The sequence below is a fragment of the Pseudorca crassidens genome, chromosome 9, assembly GCF_039906515.1.
Source record: "Pseudorca crassidens isolate mPseCra1 chromosome 9, mPseCra1.hap1, whole genome shotgun sequence".
NCBI classification, from domain to species: Eukaryota; Metazoa; Chordata; class Mammalia; order Artiodactyla; family Delphinidae; genus Pseudorca; species Pseudorca crassidens.
In genome coordinates this window covers 13,059,527-13,082,142 of record NC_090304.1, presented here as the reverse complement: position 1 = coordinate 13,082,142, position 22,616 = coordinate 13,059,527, and the positions used below count along the sequence as shown (strand labels likewise).

Here is a 22,616-nt window from a genome sequence, read left to right as displayed (position 1 = left end):
TGAGAGACGAGTTAGAGACCATGAGTACACGCTCCCTTTTAAGAAGGCGAGTGGTGATGTGAAATAGAAATAATCTCCTGGAGCAACAAGGCTAAAGGAAGCCTTCATTTGTATTTAGGATGGGGGCAGCTTGAGAACATCTGCAGTTGAGGGGAAGAAGAAAAGGAGAAAACTGAGGGCACAGAAAAGAGAGGAGGTAACTGAGGCAAGACCTCAGGGAGGCCACAGGGGAGGTTGGCAAGTGCTTGAAGGACAGGGATAGTTTTGGAGAAGAGAAAGGACACCTGATTTTCTGAAACAGGAGGAAGGGAAGTAAGAATTGGTGCTGCCACAGCTAAGCCTAGAAGCGAGGGAGAGGTGTGCTGAAGGGAAGGTGGCACCATGGCCTCTGTTCTTGGGGAAGTATGAGGTCTTATTGTTTGCTGAGACTGCAGGCTGGGGGCTTTCTTATTTTCTTTGATTAGAAAAACTTCAGAAAAATATTAAGAGGAAAATAAAGATTGCCTGTAATCCCACTGGGCTGACTTCGGACCCACGTGAAAACGATCACAGTCACATCACCATATTTCTTGAAACCCCATTTTTACCTTGGTTCTGTCAGGATCACAGAAATCCAGAAGGGTGTCACAGACATGATAACCCAGGGATTTTAGATCCTCAAGGGTAAAGTGAGTGTCTCTTTTATTGCCTGCGGAAAAAATCCATAACACTTCTTATTAAATCTTAATGAGCAAATGCAAATCTCATTTAGGAATATCTCGTTAGAAACACCACCTATGATTCTAGAATATTACGCTTCTGGACAGGGTCTCTCTCCTTCTAGTTTTAGTTTGATTCAGGAGAATCTCTGACAATGAACAAGTTTACAATCATGATGGCTACAGTTACTGAGGCTTTACTCTGTGGTAGGCACTATGTCAAGTGCTTTACATGCACTGCCTCCTTAAGTAGTGCCTGTAATGCAGGTACTATTATTATTGCCAGTAAACGGAAATTCAAACCCAGACCTGCCTGATTTCCAGGGCCTGAGCAACAACTATGCTATACTGCCCCATCAGGTATTATGTTTCACACTCATATTTTGGGTTCTCAAATTTAACATTAAGGCACAGACAAGAAAATCTTCTAGGTCAATTATTTCCCCAACATTCAAGGAGATTTCATCTCCCCAGTGCTTTGCTTGGCGTCCCCTTGCCATGCCGGCTTATGATATACAAAAGAGAGCTTACCCAGGGTGGACCCACCAAAGGTAGACTCCATGGTATAGCTGTTTAGGATCCCCATCCGCCACATCACGACTCGTCCTGTTCCTTCTTTGCACTTTTGGACTTTAAAATTACAACTATGGAAAGAGAACTAAAGAGAAATCCAAGCCCTCTGTTAATTATAAATTGGCAAACGTTAAGATGTCTAAATTCACTAATATGAATTAAAAAAATGGTTCCCTTGGGTTCTATATGTTACTTTCTAACGTATGTTCCATAACATACTAATTCTAAGAGATGTTACTAGATGTAACAGAGGAAAAAAATGAGTTCTGTTGGTCAGGGAGAAGGTTTAACAAGACCAAACAGGCCTCCTCTGTGGGACTTCTCAGAGCATTTAATATGTTGTTGTGAACGCTGACCCTCCAAACGGGAGACAGTATATTCTGATTTTCATTGCTCATGAACGCTTCCTTTCCTTCACCACCTTCCCCAGGGACATTTTGCAGGACTAGGGTTCCTTGAGGGCCTCTTTGGGAATGCTGGCTTACTTTAGCATTCAAGGCACTAGCCAGCCTTTCTAAGGTTTATTTTCTACCCCTCCCCAACTTGAACCCTTGGGTCTAGCTGCATTTGCCCTCTTTCTATGAGCTGTGTGTGCCCCGCCCCTACAGCCTCTGCTAGAGCTCTTCTGCTGCTCATCACTAACGTTTCTGGCTTGGAGTTCAATATCCTCCACTGTCTTTCATGACCGCCCCAATTCTCTTTCCTCATTTGGAGTCTGTAAACGTATACTTTGCAACTATCCCAACCTATCCTGTCCTGCTGAAAATGCTTTAGAGTCGGAAGGCGTCTCACTACCAGTGATTTCTGAATTGTGCTCTCTGAAATCCAGAGGTTCTACCGAGGAGCCCCAGGGCGCTCCTGCTGCAAGAACTGAGGACACAGGACGGCAGGGTACTGAGCCCTCCCTCCGCCCACTTCAACTAGCGCAGCGCTGCTTTTCATTGTTTTAAACGCTAGGTTCCGGATGGGATTTCATGTGAAGAAAAGAGATCCCTGGAAAAAACACGAAGATTGAAAAAAGAAAAGGAAAAAGAAAGGAAAGAAGGGAGGGAGGGATAAAGGGCAGAAGGAAAAAAGGCTTCCTTTTTCTTCTTTGTTTTTACAGATAAGAGTAGCAGAGACAAAATATTTGTCCTGTATCTTTATGTGAGAAAATTTACACTGTCATTTAAATACTTTTCTGAATCCAGTCTAATTTCTTCTTTCCAATGACAGTTACATTTTGTGAATTTATTTATGATGTTGAAAACCAGCTTCTAAATCAATGCAGATACAACTGTCACAGAGCTGTTACTCAGCCAACTATTAAAGACTTTTAAGTTGTTTTTATTAGCCCTTTAATATCTTGCAGTTATTTGTGATCTTGTATTACATAAACGTTTCTGTGGAGACTCATATAATATTAGCATTTTGCTATTAGCAATATTAGCATTTGTCCTTCAGTCCCTTCTTCCACTGCCAAACACAGGATGAAAGATGATAGAGAATTCTACCTACTAACAGTTTGAACCTGTGCCTAGAGCAATTAAAAAAAAATCATCTTTATTGATATAATTCACATACCATAAAATTCACACATTTAAAGCACACAATTCAGTGATTTAAAGATATTCACAGAGTTGTGCGACCATTACCACAACCTAAGTTTAGAACATTTTCATCACCCCAAAAAGAAACCCAGTACCCCTCATTAGCAGTCACTCCCCATGCCATCCTCCCCACATCTGCCCTAGGCAATCATTAACCCACTTTCTGTCTCTATAGATTTGCCTCTTCTGAACATTTCATAGAATGGAATCATATACGTGGCTTTTTGTGTCTAGCTTCTTTTACTTAGTGTAATGTTTTCAAGGTTCATCCGTGTCCTAGCACACCAGTACTCAATTCTTCTTGCTGCCAAATAACATTCCATTGTGTGGATACACTACATTTTACTTATCTTTTCATCGGACACAGAGTAATTCTTAAAGCCACACGTTTCTAAATTCTTGAAGTCCAGGTAGCTGGGATTTACCCAAGATAATGGAGAGATAAAAGTGGCAAATCAAACACTGCATATAGGAAGCAATGAGTTATCCTTCCCCCTTAGTCAATGGACAGAAAATTACCTTACATGCTTACCTTATCTGGAGCATTTTTGCTTAACATTAAAGGAAAGACTCGCTCGTGAAGCCAGAACTTGTGATCATTGTTATTACAGCCGTACAGGAAGATATTACTCTTACGGCTGTGGCCGTGGATATCACAATACAAGAGAACCTCCCTTTCTTCAAGAAGTCTGTTGGGGGTGGGGGAGGCAAACAAAGAACTCAATGGATATACAGGGCATGAGCATGACCAAGGATCCTTTGGAGTCTCTTCCTTAAGGATGTCTGTTGATACTTTCCCCCCTAAGAAAATTTCAGCCCCTAATGACCTTCAAAGGACCCTATGCCCAACCTCAGCCCCTGCTGGAAACATGTCACCAGCACTCCTTGCCTCTGCCAGCCAGAGGAACTTGATGGAAAAGGGGATGTGGAAAGGGGAGATGGGTAGGCCTTGCATAAGCTGACAAGAAAGAGGAGAAAATCTACTAAAGGAAAGCCCACTCTGGTGCAGAACTGTGGAAAGAGAGAGAGAGGTAGAGAGGGGAAAGAACCAAAGAAAGCCTTGGTTTCTGACATTCCAGGGCTAGTTCCTTTAAGACTCAGCTCTTCTTTGTTTCCTGATTACCAGGACACCTCCAAACACCTTCTCCATGATGACGGTGGTGGTAACAATAATGCCCCACATTTACAATGTGCAGGGTACTGTGCTAAACAGATTACATGGATTATCTCATTGAATCCTCACAGTAACCACCCAGCACAGGTATTATTATCCCCATTCTACAGATAAGAAAGCTGAAGCACAGAGAGGTTAAATCACTTCCATGGTCACAGAACCAGCCAGTAGTAAAACCAGGTCTCAAACCCAGACCTGCCTGACTCCAATATATGCTCTTAGCCATTTTGCCTACCAACCCAACACAACTCTCAGCCATTCACACAGATATGGTGAGAAGGTGCGTGCGTTCACATATTCATATCTGCTGCAGTTGCATGCCCAGCGAAATGGAAGCTCCTTTAAGGCGGGTGCTATTCTATCATAGGCTTCAACTGCTTTTATATACGCTTGGAAAATGCAGATTGATTTATTATTCTTTTTTTTTAAAAAAATAAATTTATTTATTTATTTTTGGCTGCATTGGGTCTTTGTTGCTGCACGCGGGCTTTTCTAGGTGTGGTGAGTGGGGGCTGCTCTTTGTTGCGGTGATCAGGCTTCTCACTGCAGTGGCTTCTCTTGTTGTGGAGCATGGGCTCTAGGCGCATGGGCTTCAGTAGTTGTGGCTCACGGGCTCTAGAGCGCAGGCTCAGTAGTTGTACCCCATGGCATGTGGGATCTTCCCGGACCAGGGCTCGAACCCGTGTCCCCTGCATTGGCAGGCGGACTCCCAACCACTGAGCCACCAGGGAAGTCCCATTATTATTCATTCTTCATAAGAGGCAATATAAGATGGTAATAAGGCATTCAGACTCTGCAACCAGAGAACTAGCTCTATGACTTTGAGCAAGTTTCTTAAACTTTCTGGGCCTTAATTTCCTCATCATATACAAGATGGGAATATTGATTGTGCCTACCTCACAGGGTGAATGTGAAGATTAAATGGGTCATGTGTAATACTGCCTGTCGTACATAAGCACTCACTAATTGTTAGGTACTACTATTATTATTACTGTTACACAAGTCTCATCATGAAGACCTATGAACTCCTTGACTTTTGACCTTTTCCATTCAATCATTTCACTTATAAGTGAAATGCTTCTAGCTGAAATCTCGCATGTTCAGTTTCAACCCAAAGATAAGACATGATTTAAAGTTTGAAAATGAACAAACCCAAGTGGCTGCAAAGAGAACGTTGAAGACTGTCCACAAAGCTATACCCGATTCCTATGCCATGAGAAGAGATCTCATGCCATCAGATAGTGCTGACAGCGTTCAGAGTAAGACCAATAGATAAAGGCCTCACCTCTTGATCATGTTCTTGGTGTGCCAGATACAAGGAAAAGACTCCTCCAGAATAGTTTTATAATGCCTGTTCAAGTCCCTTCCAGCCAATGAACAACGATAATTCCCCACGATCACTCCGTCTGGATTTAACATGGGAACCACTTTGAAGATAAAGATATCTCTGAGGAGCTGGGCATCTGGGGAGTTGCTAAGGATGAAGTCCAAAAAGCCTTTCATAATCCAAGAGCCATTACTTTCCCCAGGGTGCACTCTGGCAGTCAAGACCACAGCTTTCTTTGCAGCTGCCTCTTGAGGGGTCCGGGCTGGGTTGGTGATGGTGAGCAGGTAGACGATGTTTCCTGCAAGGCTCCTGCATAAAGTTCGGAGTTTGCAGAACTGAGATTGGACGGGGCTGTTTGCCACTGACAGGAGGAAGCACTGCAAGTCAGAGTACGTATATGGGTAGAAGTGTGCAAAGAAGCAAGTGTCCTGGTCATGTGGAAACTGAATGGTCCATGTGAGACAGTAAAAGCGCTGCTGCCCATCATCCGTGTTGCTCCTATAGTACCTGATTTCATTTCCTTCTCTCCTCCAGCCAATGCTGTGGGTGCTGGCATCCAATTGGGAATACATGAGTGGCTTCATCCCTATAGTATAAAGGCTCTTGGGTTTCAGGAGGTTGACGATGGTGAAGCGATAGGTGACATCTTTTCTGGTGTTCTGAACTCGAAAATAAAACCACTGAGTGTGCTTATTCGTGTAGAGGTCAGTTCGCAAGGTGAGTTCATACTCATAGGTGTTTCTGTAATAGAGAACACAGAAGAATATCTCTATAACTCCACACGCCCCTCAAAAAACAAACATTGTTTCCCTCTGGTAAAAACAGATCTTATTACAACAGAAAAGCCTGCTACATCACACATTTATTTTCTTATTTCCCTAGTTTTCCAACTCACATATTAGGCTAGAAGGAACTTGGGAAAAGAAAGTTTATTCGGAGTGGGACAGGAAGAATCTCAAAACTTACACTGCTGCACAGCATTTCTGGGAGCACTGTGAGCTTCTTGGTATCTTTTGAGAGTATCCAATAGCAGTTTCTAACCACTTCAACACATTTCTCTTTAATACACTGAACAGTAGTGAAGCCAGAGCCCCATGTTGGCTGTTAGCTACATCCTGGACATCATCACTGTAGAGGAGACCTGTAAGCCCTCTGTGCTATTTTTATATCTGATTCTCACTTATTTGAAGATGAGGGGGCATCTCTGGAATGCTTTCACCTTGTTGAACTTGCAGAAGACAAAATACAAATGCCAAAAAGCATGGAAAGATATTCACCCACATGCATAATTAATGAAGCACAAATTAAAATAGGATGCCCTTTCCCCCTCCATCTCATCAACATTCCAGTGCTGCGAACCAGGCACTCTCACACACAGTTGATGGGGACTGAAATCACATTGGGAGGGCAAATGGGCAAAAACTAGCGGTACTGAAGTGATCAAACCCTGAACCAACAATTTTATTTCTAGAGTTTATCTCATAAAACCACAAATACTTAAAAATACAAATGCAGGGAGTTCCCTGGTGGTCCAGTGGTTAGGACTCTGCGCTTCCACTGCAGGGAGCATGGATTCGATCCCTGGTCGGGGAGCTAAGATCCCACAACCTGCACAGTGCGACCAAAAAAAAAAAAAAATGCATAAGGGTATTAATTCATTAAGCAAAATATTGTAAACATCTTAATTTCCCATCAGTTGGGGACAAGGTAAATAAGGTATGGAGTATCCATACAATAGGACAATATGAATATCTGTGATATGGCCATAGAAAAATATTTAAATTTTATTAAGTGGAAAAAAGCAACATGTAAAACAGTATGTATACCACTTTCCTATTTTTAAAAATATGTAATTTGTGTATATTACATATTATAGAGAGAGAGAAAATTAATGCATATACACAAAACTATAAACAGTTGCTGCATCCAGGAGGTATGATTATAGAACTGCAACTTTTATGGTATTTTTATTGAGACTGTAAAAAATTAATAACCAGAAACCCAATTAAATAGAGTTGGGAGACCAGAAGAGGGAGCTCTCATGCCCTGCAATGAAAGCAGAGTCCAACAGGAAGAAAAAAAGACTCCTTTTCCTTCCTGGCAAGGACTCAGCCAATGAAAAGCCACGGACCCTTTGTTTACTGGAGCCCTCCCAACTTCCTTCTCCTCTCAGTGAAAGTGTTCTCCCTCTCTTGTAGTGTGGGACTTGCATGTGGCGTCCCCCGTGGTTGCAGACCCTGAATTGCAGTTCTCTGCCAATACTGACTAAACGCATCTTTGCTGGAGAAATATCTGACAGTCTGTTTATTTCAGGTCAACAATGCAAATTTCAAACGCGCACTGATTTCTTTCAGAAGTAGAAAAAATAATTTAGATAAATTTTCATTCTGAAAAGTATGACTCACAATGATTTCATTCTTCTTCATCGTCCTCACAATCACCTCTCATCACTTTTCTCTTTCACAAAAACACTCCTGATCGCTAACATGATTCCTGAAGACACTTCTCAGTCACTTCAGTCATCATCCCTTTGGGAAATTCCTCTTTGTTACTCACACTCTAGTAGCTTTCTGCAGGTTCCCACTCTCAAACCTTGATTCAAACAGTAGAGTATCATCTTCTGGTCCTTGCAACGTGACTGCCAGTTCCTTGATAATCCCTGGTTTGCCTCCCACTCTGGAAGTGGTGAAATAGGAATCTTCGGTGGGCACTGCAGATGAGACAGACATACTCAGTCCAAGTTTCACTCAGAATCCATCTATCCAGCAAATATTAATTGAACCCCTCTGTGTTCAGCACTATTCTAGCTTAAGAACAATGAGTATTTAAATTTTCAATTGTCCTTGCTGAGACTTTTAAGTTTTAAAAATGTATATATTTGAAGACCTTTAAGTAGTTTAGAGGACTTCCTTTTGCTACCTGGTTACCCTTGGCAACTCAAATACTGCTTATACCCATTTAAACTCTAATTTAAAAGGATGCTGGCAAAAAATTACATTCTAAGTGGAGCACCGGAAAACATTTGCAGTCTTATTCTACAAGAACAAACAAAAAGCCAAATAGCACCTATTTATTAATTTAAAAAGAAGATAAAGGGGGAAAAAAAAAGAGAGAAAATAAAGTACACTCCATGTCATTGTTTGGTATATCATTCCAGATTTAAATATAACAAAAATAGAAGCGTGAGAAGAACTGGCACGAGTGCAATTTGTCTAAGAGGGGAATCAAAATATCACAGTAATTAGTGAAAAGAAAAGGTTATGATTGAAACTTTTTCTTTAACATTGAGCTAAAACAAAAAACATTACACAATTTATATTATTTTATTTAGGAAAATTTAGATTATAATCACAACCTCTTTCTAATCCTTGGAATAACAAAGAATCAATTGTTAATTTTTTTTTTTTGGTGGGCTTACAATTTTTCAGACAAATTCAGTGAGAATGCCACGTGACACCTTTGATTTTTTGCAGTTACTTTTGCAAAACTCTTTTAGGACCCACAGTTCTCCCAAGGACTCTCTTTGTACCACACTGTTCTTATCAGTTGTGTCCAGAAGAATCTATTTTGTCATCTTTTGTTGATGTTCTCTTTAACTGTTAACTGATAAAAAATTTCTAGATTCTCAGTTGTCAATGGTTTTGCAGTGGTGCAAGCAATTCTTTAACATTCATCAACTTCATACAATCCTGCATCTCTTGTAAGGATAATTTCACTATTAAAAATATTTATTTATTTGGTTGCACTGGGTCTTAGTTGTGGCAGGCGGATTCCTTAGTTGCAGCTTGTGGCCTCCTTAGTTGTGGCTCACTGGCTCCATAGTTGAGGCACGCAGGCTCCTTAGTTGTGGCATGCGAACTCTCAGTTGCGGCATGCACGTGGGATCTAGTTTCCTGACCAGGGATCGAACTCAGCCCCCCAGCATTGGGAGCACGGAGTCTTAACTACTATGCCACTGGGGAAGTCCCAGGATAATTTCAGTTTGCAATTAATTTTTTACTGTACTTGCATTATGTTGTCAGATGTTAACAATATCCACCATCAACAAGTGACTGATACCAGCAAAGATGCTGACCATCGGGCAGGATAGATACGAGAATTAAACAAACAGAAACATGTATGGGGTCTGATTTTATAAGTAGTCAGTTCATTAGTAAGTATATTCACATTATGATGACTTTTGCTTCTATTCGCAACCTTGCCACTGTGGAGATTTAGAGAATAAATATTTGGATTATAAATGAAAGCAAAGGAGAAAGCGAGCATAAAAAGGAGTGAAAGCACAGAGGAAGTAAAAACAGAAGCAGCAGCAGGAGTACAAGTAAATCTATTTAAGAGTTGGGGACCCATGTTATTCGATCTCTTCATGGAACCACAAAGTACAGATCGGCAACCAGATGTCATTAATATAGGAATTTCAATATTTTCTTTAGTCTTTAAGGTAACTTAAAAACGATCCAGGGGCTTCCCTGATGGTGCAGTGGTTGGGAATCCACCTGCCAATGCAGGGGATACGGGTTCGAGCCCTGGTCCGGGAGGATCCCGCATGCCGTGGAGCAACTAAGCCCATGCGCCACATCTACTGAGCCCGCGAGCCACAGCGACTGAAGCCTGCATGTCTAGGGCTTGTGCTCCGCAACGGGAGAGGCCACCGCAATGAGAAGCCTGCGCACCGCAACAAAGAGTAGCCTCTGCTCCCCGCAACTAGAGAAAGCCCGCGCACAGCAACGAAGACCCAACACAGCCAAAAGTAAATAAAATAAAATAAATTTAAAAAAACAAAACAAAAAAAATGATCCAACTCATAGCCCACAGTAACATTTTTCAATAACAAAACCTCTTTCTTATTTTCCCCTCAATATCCTTACAGAAAGTGGTTGCTCTAGGTCTCCTAAGCTAACAAACTCCCAGATTCTCCCCGGAGCCCCATCTTCTCAGTTTTCTGTTTCTTCATTCCTCCAACAGTGTGGGCTCAACTCTCCTTGATGAATCCAAAGGACAAGAAGATCAAGACAGCTGCCACAAATGTGTAGTAACAGGACAATAGGGACAATTCACAAAAGCTGCCATATCAGGAGAATGATCTCTCAATCCCAGGGTTTCCTCCTTTGTAGAAATATGTCTGGATAGAACAGATGAAGCGGTGGCGATTCATGGTCATCTGATTTATTGAAAATGACTACAGCAAAGTCAACGAGAGGTGAAACAGGTTTATAATATCCAAGAATTCCTTGAGGTTGCAGGAGCAGTATATCCCCTACTATTTATAACCCAAGTCTACTGACTTATGATCTGAGTTTAAAGTCTCCCAAGCTCCTCCTCAGACATTCCATAAGGTGGAGCTAGGTAGACTATGAGTTGCTTCACCTTTTCTACCTCACCAGCTTTTGCCAAAATAGTAACGAGAGCTCAAAATCAAGGCAACTGGGAGCGGAGCATGTGTAACCACATCTCAGATGGGTCCTCTCTGCTAAAACTGGCTCATTTTATTTTTCTAGCTGTAGGAATGTAAACACATTGCAGTCCCTCCTTCCTATTACAGTTTTTTTCTGTAAAAACCTCCCCTGATTTCACTGACTTAACACATCCCATTTCTACTAATTATACTTGGTACATGTTCCTCCTCCAATAAAATAGATTTCTTTTCTGATCATTACTATCTATTAGCTTACTTCTCTTTAACATGATATATCTTTTCTGCCTTAAAGGTTACTATTACCATCTGTTTCACATCCTCCCCAGCACTTGTTATTGTCTGTATTGCTGTTATAGCTGTTTTAGTGGGTTTGAAGTTGATTCATCCTTTCCATAAATACCCTTTACTAAACGGAGGAAATTCTCTCCTATTTCTAGTTTTCAGAATGTTCTTATCATGAAAGGCCTGATTTTGTCAAATGCTTTTTCTGCATTGATTGAGATGACTGTGTTTTTTTTCCCTTTGTTGTATTAATGTGGTGTGTCACATCAATCTTCTTATGTTGAACCACCCTTGGATTCCTGGAACAAATCTCCCTTGGTCATGGTATATAATCCTTTCCATATGCTGTTGAATTTGGTTTGCTGGTATTTGGTTGAGGATTTTTGCATTTATGTTCATGAGGAACACCAATCTATAGTTTTCTTGTGATGTCTTTGTCTGGCTTTGAATACTGGCTTCATAAGAAGAGCTGGGAAGTGTTTCCTCCTCCTCCTCTGTTTTCAAAGTTTTGAAGCATTAGTGCTATTTCATCTTTAAATGTTTGGTACAATTCAAACAAATCCTGTTAAGCCATCTGGCCCAGGGATTTCTTTGCAGGAAGATTTTAAATTACTAATTCAATTTCTTTGTCATAATCTGAATTTCTTCCTGAATCAGTTTTGATATGTTTTTCTAGCAATTTCTCCTGTTCATCTATGTTGTTTAATTTGCTGACATAAAGTCATTAATAGCATTACCTTGTAATTGTTTTGATTTCTGTAGAGTTGATGCTTGTGTCCCCTTGCATTCCTGATTTCTATAATTTGTGTCTCCTCTCCTTTTTTCTTGGTTGATCTGGCTAAAGTTCTGTCAATTTTGTTAATGTTTCCAAAGGACCAACTTTTGGTTTGATTTTCTGTATTACTTTTCTATTTCACTGATTTCTGTTTTTGTTTTATTTTGTTTTGTTTTTGCGGTACACGGGCCTCTCACTGCTGTGGCCTCTCCCGTTGCGGAGCACGGGCTCCAGACGCGCAGGCTCAGCGGCCATGGCCCACGGGCCCAGCCACTCCGCGGCATGTGGGATCCTCCCGGACCGGGGCACGAACCCGTGTCCCCTGCATCGGCAGGCGGACTCTCAACCACTGCACCACCAGGGAAGCCCTGATTTCTGTTTTTATCTTTATTATTTTCTTCCTTCTGCTCACTTTGGATGTAGTTTGCTCTTATTTTTCTAATTTATTAAGATGGAAGCTTATGTAATTGATTTGAGATCTTTCTTCCTTTTAAATACAGGCATTTAAAGCCAAAAATTTACCTTGCAGTGCTTTGGCTGCATCTCATAAATTTTGATATGTTGTTTTATTTTCACTCAGTTCAAAATATTTTTGAACTCTTATGATTTCTTTAACCCATGGGTTACTTAGAAATGTGTTGTTCAATTTGCAAACATTTGTAGATTTCCCAGATTTCATTCTGTTGTTGATTTCTAATTTAATTTTGCTGTGATCAGACAATATATTTTGTACGACTTCAATCCTTTTAAATGTATTAAGACTCGCTTTACAACCTAGTATATGGTATATCCTGGGGAATTTACCATGTGCCCTTGAAAAGAATGTGTATTTTGTTGTTGGGTACAGTGTCCTGAACATTTTTATAAAAGACAGAAATTCTACCGCTAGGATGCCTGCAAATTAATGCAGGAAACCACAGAGTAAATGACAGTCATATGCACATACTACAAAATACTCACTATGGTTCAGGAGGTGGAGAAAAGAAGAGCAAATTACCCAAAGATCCAACATTTGATTTTCAGGAAGGGGAATAACAAGGAAGAAGCTATAAAAAGGACTCAGAACTATTAAGAAAACATAATAACATTTTAAAAAAACGATTGAAAACTTAAAACTGATTGGTCATGAATTTCAGGGCTCCCACTCAGGTTGGTCTGGAAAAGACAGTTTCTTCATCACTAAAATATGACTTTTTGAAAATCACTTTTATTATAGAAAATATATTTATTGTAATTTGGTCATGATTAATCACTCACTGTTCAGTGTGATGACAATACCTGAATCTAACTGATAGACAACTGTGCCTTTTTCTTCTCCTACAATTTTTGGTGCCTTTTCATTTCCTGTAGGTTGATAGAAATATTCTGGTTGAGGTGGAACCCATTCTGAAAGAAGACATTAAAAAGTACAAAATAAGAAATAATACAAAAAAAAAAAAGAAATAATACAAAAGGCACTTTATGAGACTGACATGAAATCATAATAATGATTATTCAAATGGCTAGTAGGGTGGAATCAAACCAAATTCCTACCCTAAGTTTCCAGTGTGTTTGTTAATTAATTATGTCTTGCTTCTTTCTATAAAGACTATGGAGAAATTTTTAACAAAAAGCATATACAACAGAAGTATCAACTTTATTTTTTTAGATTTTTTTGATGTGGACCATTTTAAAAGTCTTTATTGAATTTGTTACAATATTGCTTCTGTTTTATGTTTTTTTTTGCCACTAGGCATGTGGGATATTAGCTCTCCGACCAGGGATCGAATCCACACCCCCAGCATTGGAAGGTGAAGTCTTAACCACTGGACCGCCAGAGAAGCCCCAGAAGTATAAACTTTAAATAGAAGACCTAAAAATAAGGCAGAAAGGTCAATATAGTCATTTCATCAACTCTTCAAAATTTGTCCCTGAGCTCCCGGTCAGGAAAATATGCTCAGCTACATATTTTTTATTAATATAGAGGAATAAGTATATCAGTTTCTTCAGAAGAAACAAGGTTTTTTCATTAACACTCAATTCTGAAAGATTTCTCATATGACACTTGGGTGACTTCTCAATATCATTTTAAGTACAGTAGCCAGTGATGAAAGCCAAGGGCATATATAAAGACACAACTTAAATTCAACAGTACATCAAAAGAATCACACACCATGATCAGTGGGATTTACTCCAGGGATGCAAGGATGGTTCAACATTTGCAAATCAGTCAATGTGATATATCACATTAACAAAAGGAAGGATAAAAATCATATGATTATTTCCATACATGAAGAAAAAGCATCTGACAAAATTCAACATCCATTTATGACAAAAACTCTCAACAAAATGGGTATAGAGGGACTATCTCAACATAATAAAAGCCACATATGTCAAGCCCACAGCTAACACCATACTCAACGGTGAAAAGCTGAAAGTTTTTCCTCTAAGATCAGGAACACGACAAGGATGCCTACTCCCACCACTTTATTCAACATAGTACTGGAAGTCCTAGCCAGAGCAATTAGGCAAGAAAAAGAAATAAAAGGTATTCAAATTGGAAAGGAAGAACTAAAACTGCCACTGACATATATTATATACAGAAAACCCTAAAGACTCTATCAAAAAACTGTTGGACCTAATAACAAATTCAGTAAAGTTGCAAAATACAAAATCAATACACAAAAATCGGTGCATTTCTATACACTAATAATGAACTCTCAGAGAGAAATTAAGAAAACATTCCCATTTACCATTGCATCAAAAAGAGTAAAATACCTAGGAATAAATTTAAACAAGAACTATAAGACATTAATGAATGATATTGAAGAAGACACAAATAAATGGAAAGATACTCTGTGCTCAAGGTTGGAAGAACCAATATTATTAAAATGTCCACACTACCTAAAGCAATTTACAGATTCAATGCAGTCTCTATCAAAATTCCAGTGGCATTTTTCACAAAAGTAAAGCAAACAATCCCAAATTTTATATGGAACCATTAAAGATCCCCAATAGCCAAAGCAACCTTGACAAAGAAGAACAAAGTTAGAGTCACCATGCTCCCTGATTTCAAACTCTATTACAAAGCTATAGTTATTAAAGCAATATGATATCTGCATAAAAAGATACATAGATCAAGGGAACAGAACAGAGAGCCCAGGGAATTCCCTGGTGGTCCAGTGGTTAGGATTCTGTGCTTCCACTGCAGGGGGAACTGGTTTGATCTCTGGTCAGGGAACTAAGATCCCGCATGCCATGTGGCACGGCAAAAATAAAATAAAATAAAATAAAGAATAGAGAACCCAGAAATAAACCCATGCATCTGTGGTCAATTAATTTATGACAAAGAAGGCAAGAACATACAATGGGGAAAGGACAGTCTCGCCAATAAATGGTGTTGGGAAAACTGGACAGCCATATGCAAAAGAATAAAACTGGGCCACTATCTTATACCACACACAAAAATTAATTCAAAATGAATTAATGACTTGAATGTAAGACCTGAAACCATAATACTTCTAGAAGAAAACACAGGCAGTAAGCTCCTTGACACAGGTCTTGGTGATGAGTTTTTGAATCTGACTACAAAAGCAAAAACAACAAAAGTGTAAAAAAGTGGAACTAAATCAAACTAAAAAGCTTCTGCACAGCAAAATAAACCATCAGCAAAATGAAAAGGCAACCCTTTATTCTTTTAATTTGGCCATACCACATGGCATGCAGGATCCTAGTTCCCCAACTAGGCATCGAACCCAGGCCCTGGCAGTGAAAGTGCAGAGTCCTAACCACTGCACCACCAGGAAATTCCCAAAAGGCAACTTTCTGAATGAGAGAAAATATTTGCAAATCATATATCTGATAAGGGGCTAACATCCAAAATATATAAAGAACTCATACAACTTAACAGCAAAAAAACAATCCAATTGAAAAATGGGGGCTTCCCTGGTGGCGCAGTGGTTAAGAATCTGCCTGCCAATGCAGGGGACACAGGTATGAGCCCTGGTCCAGGAAGAGCCCACATGCTGTGGAGCAACTAAGCCTGTGTGTCACAACTACTGAGCCTGCACTCCAGAGCCTATAAGCCACAACTACTGAGCCCGCGTGCCTAGAGCCTGTGCTCCGCAACAAGAGAAGTCACTGCAATGAGAAGCCCGCACACCACAACAAAGAATAGCCCCCCGCTCACCACAACTAGAGAAAGCCCACACACAGCAATGAAGCCCCAATGCAGCGAAACAAACAAACAAAAAACCCAAAAAACCCCACTTCTACAGGGTAGGAACAGATGACCTTAAGACTTCTCAGCTATTGTGCCAACTCAAAATGTGCCCCCCAACAATTTCCAAACACCCTAAGGGCAGTTCTGTCCCCAGTTAAGACTCTGAGCCAATCCTTGTATCTTCAGCTTCATCTCTTTTCTTTCATGTTGAAGGCTTCATGGTTACCCAAACATGTCTTGTTCTTTTTCTGTTTCCTCTAACTGGAATACTTTGCTTTGATCCTTTCAATTGGATCACTTCTAACTCATCCTTCAGATTTCAGCTTCTGTGTCAACTTCTCTTGGAAACCCTCACTGAACTTCCAGGTTGGGGTTAAGTGTTCCCAGAGGGACCAAGTGCTATGCAATTGCCTGGTTCTATCTTTAACTTCCTCACTAGTCTGTGAGCTCTGAGTGTCTCCATTTGCTCATCACTATATCTCTAACACCAAGCACTATACTTAGCATATGGTAGATGCTTAATGAATATACAATGAATGAATATTGTAAGAGGAAAGTGAGAAAATAAGAAACACCCAGTTGTTTATCAGCAGTCTTAAGCAGAGACATGAGTGTTCCAGCAATCATAAAAGTCCCCACTTCTGAAAATCCTTCATAAAATGAAGGCTAAAGATTGTACTTGCATCAAAAACTCAAAGATCAACTCAATCAATCAACTCAATCAACTCAATCAACTCAAAATATGATTAAAAAATAGTAGGGCTGGGCTTCCCTGGTGGCGCAGTGGTTGGGAGTCCGCCTGCCGATGCAGGGGACACGGGTTCGTGCCCCGGTCCGGGAAGATCCCACATGCTGCGGAGTGGCTGGGCCCGTGAGCCATGGCCGCTGAGCCTGCGCGTCCGGAGCCTGTGCTCCACAACGGGAGAGGCCACAACAGTGAGAGGCCCGCGTACCGCAAAAAAAAAAAAAAAAAAAAGTAAACGTTTCTGAGAATCTGAAAAAGATTTTATATATATATATATATATATATATATACATATATATATTTTTATATATATATATATATATATAAAAAACTGAATCACTGGGCTATACATTTGAAACATGACCTTATAAGTCAATTAAACTTCAATAAAATTTTTTTTAAATTTTTTCTTCTTAGGACCTGCGCAGAAGGGGAGAGGCAGCACATCAAAAGGAGGGCCTCTGGAGTGTGGAGTTCCAGAGTTTCGAGGGAAAATAAATATTCAGCTCAGAGAGGTCTAGCACTTTCCCCAGTGACTCATGATCAGCAAGTGGCAGATGGAACCAGGTTTCCTGACTTTCACTGTAGTGGGTCACTGTGTCTGAGAGTGATTAGAATAAATTAAGCAAGTGAACAAAGAAAATTACCTACTGGGTCAATGAAAACCAACTTCTTTCCTCAAAGGAGTGGTTTATGTTTTGAAAAGTACCTTAGGGGGGAGACCTTCAAGATGGCAGAGGAATAAGACGTGGAGATCACCCTCCTCCCCACAAATACATAAGAAATATATCTACATGTGGAACAGCTCCTAGAGAACTCCTAGTGAAGGCTGGCAGAAGACCTCAGACTTCCCAAAAGCCGTGTGACTGAGAGGGTCTTGGTGCTCTGGCCGGGTGTCAGGCCTGTGCCCCTGAGGTGGGAGAGCCAACTTCAGGACATTGGTCCACCAGAGACCTCCCAGCTCCATGTAATATGAAACGGCGAAAACTCTCCCAGAGATCTCCATCTCAATGCTAAGATCCAGCTCCACTCAATAACCAGCAAGCTACAGCGCTGGACACCCTATGCCAAACAACTAGCAAGACAGGAACACAACCCGACCCATTACCAAAGAGGCTGCCTAAAATCATAATAAGGTCACAGACACCTCAAAACACACCACCGGACGCAGTCCTGCCCACTAGAAAGACAAGACCCAGCCTCATCCATCAGAACACAGGCACCAGTCCCCTCCACCAGGAAGCCTACACAACCCACTGAACCAACCTTAGCCACTGGGGACAGACACCAAAAACAACGGGAACTACGAACCTGCAGCCTGCGAAAAGGAGACCCCAAACACAGTAAGTTAAGCAAAATGAGAAGGCAGAAAAACACACAGCAGATGAAGAAGCAAGGTAAAAACCCACCAGACCAAACAAATGAAGAGGAAATAGGCAGTCTACCTGAAAAAGAATTCAGAGTAATGATAGTAAAGATGATCCAAAATCTTGGAAATACCATGGAGAAAATACAAGAAACGTTTAACAAGGACCTAGAAGAACTAAAGAGCAAACACACAAGGATGAACAACACAATAAATGAAATTAAAATTCTCTAGAAGGAATCAATAGCAAAATAACTGAGGCAGAAGAACGGATAAGTGACCTGGAAGATAAAATAGTGGAAATAACTACCGTAGAGCAGAATAAAGAAAAAAGAATGAAAAGAATTGAGGACACTCTTAGAGACCTCTGGGACAACATTAAATGCACCAACATTTGAATGATAGGGGTCCCAGAAGAAGAAGAGAAAAAGAAAGGAACTGAGAAAATATTTGAAGAGTTATAGTTGAAAACTTCCCTAATATGGGAAAGGAAATAGTCAATCAAGTCCAGGAAGCATAGAGAGTCCCATACAGGATAAATCCAAGGAGAAACACGCCAAGACACATTTTTTTTTTTTTTTTTTGCGGTACGAGGGCCTCTCACTGCTGTGGCCTCTCCCGCTGCAGAGCACAGGCTCCGGACGCGCAGGCCCAGCGGCCATGGCTCACGGGCCCAGCCGTTCCACGGCACATGGGATCCTCCCAGACCGGGGCACGAACCCGCGTCCCCTGCATCGGCAGGCGGACTCTCAACCACTGTGCCACCAGGGAAGCCCCAAGACACATATTAATCAAACTATCAAAAATTAAATACAAAGAAAAAATATTAAAAGCAGCAAGGGAAAAACAACAAATAACATACAAGGGAATCCCCATAAGGTTAACAGCTGATCTTTCAGCAGAAACTCTGCAAGCCAGAAGGGAGTGGCAGGACATATTTAAACTGATGAAAGGGAAAAACCAACAACCAAGATTACTCTACCCAGCAAGGATCTCATTCATATTTGACAGAGAAATTAAAACTGTTACAGTCAAGCAAAAGCTAAGAGAATTCAGCACCACCAAACCAGCTTTACAACAAATGCTAAAGGAACTTCTCTAGGCAGGAAACACAAGACAAGGAAAAGACCTACAATAGCAAACCCAAAACAATTAAGAAAATAGTAATAGGAACATACATATTGATAATTACCTTAAATGTAAATGGATTAAATGCTCCCACCAAAAACACAGACTGGCTGAATGGATACAAAAACAAGACCCGTATATATGCTGTCTACAAGAGACCCACTTCAGACCTAGGGACACATACAGACTGAAAGCGAGGGGATGGAAAAAGATATTCCATGCAAAAGGAAATCAAAAGAAAGCTGGAGTAAGTAGCAATTCTCATATCAGACAAAATAGACTTTAAAATAAAGACTATTCCAAGAGACAAAGAAAGACACTACATAACGATCAAAGGATCAATCCAAGAATAAGATACAACAATTGTAAATATTTATGCACCCAACATAGGAGCACCTCAATACATAAAGCAAATGCTAACAGCATAAAAGGGGAAATCGACAGTAACACAATAATAGTAGGGCACTTTAACACCCCACTTTCACCAATGGACAGATCATCCAAAATGAAAATAAATAAGGAAACACAAGCTTTAAATGATACATTAAACAAGATGGACTTAACTGACATTTATAGGACGTTCCATCCAAAAATAACAGAATACACTTTCTTCTCAAGTGGTCACGGAACACTCTCCAAGCTACATCACATCTTGGGTCACAAATCAAGCCTACGTAAATTTAAGAAAACTGAAATCGTGGGCTTCCCTTGTGGCACAGTGGTTGAGAGTCCACCTGCTGATGCAGGGGACACGGGCTCGTGCCCCGCTCTGGGAAGATCCCACGTGCCGTGGAGCGGCTGGGCCCGTGAGCCATGGCCGCTGAGCCTGTGCGTCCGGAGCATGTGCTCCGTGATGGGAGAGGCCACAACTGTGAGAGGCCCGCGTACTGCAAAAAAAAAACAACAAAAAAACTGAAATCGTATCAAGTATCTTTTCCAACCACAATGCTATGAGACTCGATATCAATTACAGGAAAAAAATCTGTAAAACATATAAACACATGGAGGCTAAACAATACACTACTTAATAACCAAGAGATCACTGAAGAAATCAAAGAGGAAATAAAAAAATACCTAGAAACAAATGACAATGAAAACACGACCACCCAATATCTATGGGATGCAGCAAAAGCAGTTCTAAGAGGGAAGTTTATAGCAATACAATCCTACCTCAAGAAACAAGAAACATCTCAAATAAACAACCTAACCTTACACCTAAAGAAATTAGAGAAAGAAGAACAAAAAACCCCCAAAGTTAGCAGAAGGAAAGAAATCATAAAGTTCAGATCAGAAATAAATGAAAAAGAAATGAAGGAAACGATAGCAAAGATCAATAAAACTAAAAGCTGGTTCTTTGAGAACATAAACAAAATTGATAAACCATTAGCCAGACTCATCAAGAAAAAACAGGTGAAGGGTCAAATCAATAGAATTAGAAATGAAAAAGGAGAAGTAACAACTGACACAACAGAAATACAAAGGATCATGAGAGATTACTACAAGCAACTATATGCCAATAAAATGGACAACCTGGAAGAAATGGACAAATTCTTAGAAAAGCACAACCTTCTGAGACTGAACCAGGAAGAAATAGAAAATATAAACAGACCAATCACAAGCACTGAAATTGAGACTGTGATTAAAAATCTTCCAACAAACAAAAGCCCAGGACCAGATGGCTTCACAGGCAAATTCTATCAAACATTTAGAGAAGAGTTAACACCTATCCTTCCTAAACTCTTCCAAAATATAGCAGAGGGAGGAACACTCCCAAACTCATTCTACGAGGCCACCATCACCCTGATAGCAAAACCAGACAAAGACGTCATGAAGAAAGAAAACTACAGGCCAATATCACTGAGGAACGTAGATGCAAAAATCCTCAATGAAGTACTAGCAAACAGAATCCAACAGCACATTAAAAGGATCATATATGATAATCAAGTGGGGTATATCCCAGGAATGCAAGGATTCTTCAATATACGCAAATCAATCAATGTGATAAACCATATTAACAAATTGAAGAAGAAAAACCATATGATCATCTCAATAGATGCAGAAGAAGCTTTTGACAAAATTCAACACACATTTATGATAAAAATCCTCCAGAAAGTAGGCATAAAGGGAACTTATCTCAACATAATAAAGGCCATATATGACATACCCACAGCCAATATCATTCTCAATGGTGAAAAACTGAAACGATTTCCTTTAAGATCAGGAACAAGACAAGGTTGTCCACTCTCACTACTATTATTCAACACAGTTTTGGAAGTTTTAGCCACAGCAATCACAGAAGAAAAAGAAATAAAAGGAATCCAAATTGGAAAAGAAGTAAAGTTGACACTGTTTGCAGATGATATGATATTATACATACAGAATCCTAAAGATGCTACCAGAAAACTACTAGAGCTAATCAATGAATTTGGTAAAGTACTAGGATACAAAATTAACGCACAGAAATCTCTTGCATTCCTGTACACTAATGATGAAAAATCTGAAAGAGAAATTCAGGAAACACTCCCATTTACCACTGCAACGAGAAGAATAAAATACCTAGGAAGAATCCTACCTAAGGAGACAAAAGATCTGTATGAGGAAAATGATAAGGCACTGATGAAAGAACTTAAAGATGATACAAACAGATGGAAAGATATACCATGTTCTTGGAATGGAAGAATCCAAGATTGTGAAAATGACTCTACTACCCAAAACAATCCACAGATTCAATGCACTCCCTATCAAACTACAAATGGCATTTTTCACAGAACTAGAACAAAAAATTTCACAATCTGTATGGAAACACAAAAGACCCCGAAGAGCCAAAGCAATCTTGAGAAAGAAAAACGGAGCTGGAGGAATCAGGCTCCCTGGCTTCAGACTATACTACAAAGCTACAGTAATCAAGACAGTATGGTACTGGCACAAAAACAGAAAGATAGATCAATGGAACAGGATAGAAAGCCCAGAGATAAACCCACGCACATATGGTCACCTTATCTTTGATAAAGGAGGCAGGAATGTACAGTGGAGAAAGGACAGCCTCTTCAGTAAGTGGTGCTGGGAAAATTGGACAGGTACATGTAAAAGTATGAGATTAGATCACTCCCTAACACCATACACAAAAAATAAGCTCAAAATGGATTGAAGACCTAAATGTAGGGCCAGAAACTATCAAACTCTTAGAGGAAAACACAGGCAGCACACTCTATGACATAAATCACAGCAAGATCCTTTTTACCCACCTCCCAGAGAAATGGAAATAAAAACAAAAATAAACAAATGGGACCTAATGAAACTTCAAAGCTTTTGCACAGCAAAGGAAACCATAAACAAGACCAA

General features: G+C 40.1%; 1 protein-coding gene across 5 annotated transcripts in view; it reads right to left on the bottom strand.

Moving 5' to 3' along the window:
- AGBL2 (AGBL carboxypeptidase 2) overlaps positions 1-22,616 on the bottom strand; it is a 43,832-nt gene that overhangs the window by 11,244 nt on the left and 9,972 nt on the right. For 4 of the 5 annotated variants that reach the window (XM_067749007.1, XM_067749006.1, XM_067749005.1 and 1 more), the window contains exons 6-11: positions 13,113-13,220; positions 7,918-8,071; positions 5,320-6,102; positions 3,393-3,549; positions 1,230-1,356; positions 588-688 (exon numbers count right to left, since the gene is read on the bottom strand). In XM_067749007.1, the coding sequence (XP_067605108.1) occupies positions 588-688; positions 1,230-1,356; positions 3,393-3,549; positions 5,320-6,102; positions 7,918-8,071; positions 13,113-13,220 (1,430 nt within the window). The remainder of the gene's footprint in view (positions 1-587; positions 689-1,229; positions 1,357-3,392; positions 3,550-5,319; positions 6,103-7,917; positions 8,072-13,112; positions 13,221-22,616) is intronic. The other variant, XM_067749008.1, reaches the window with a different exon arrangement.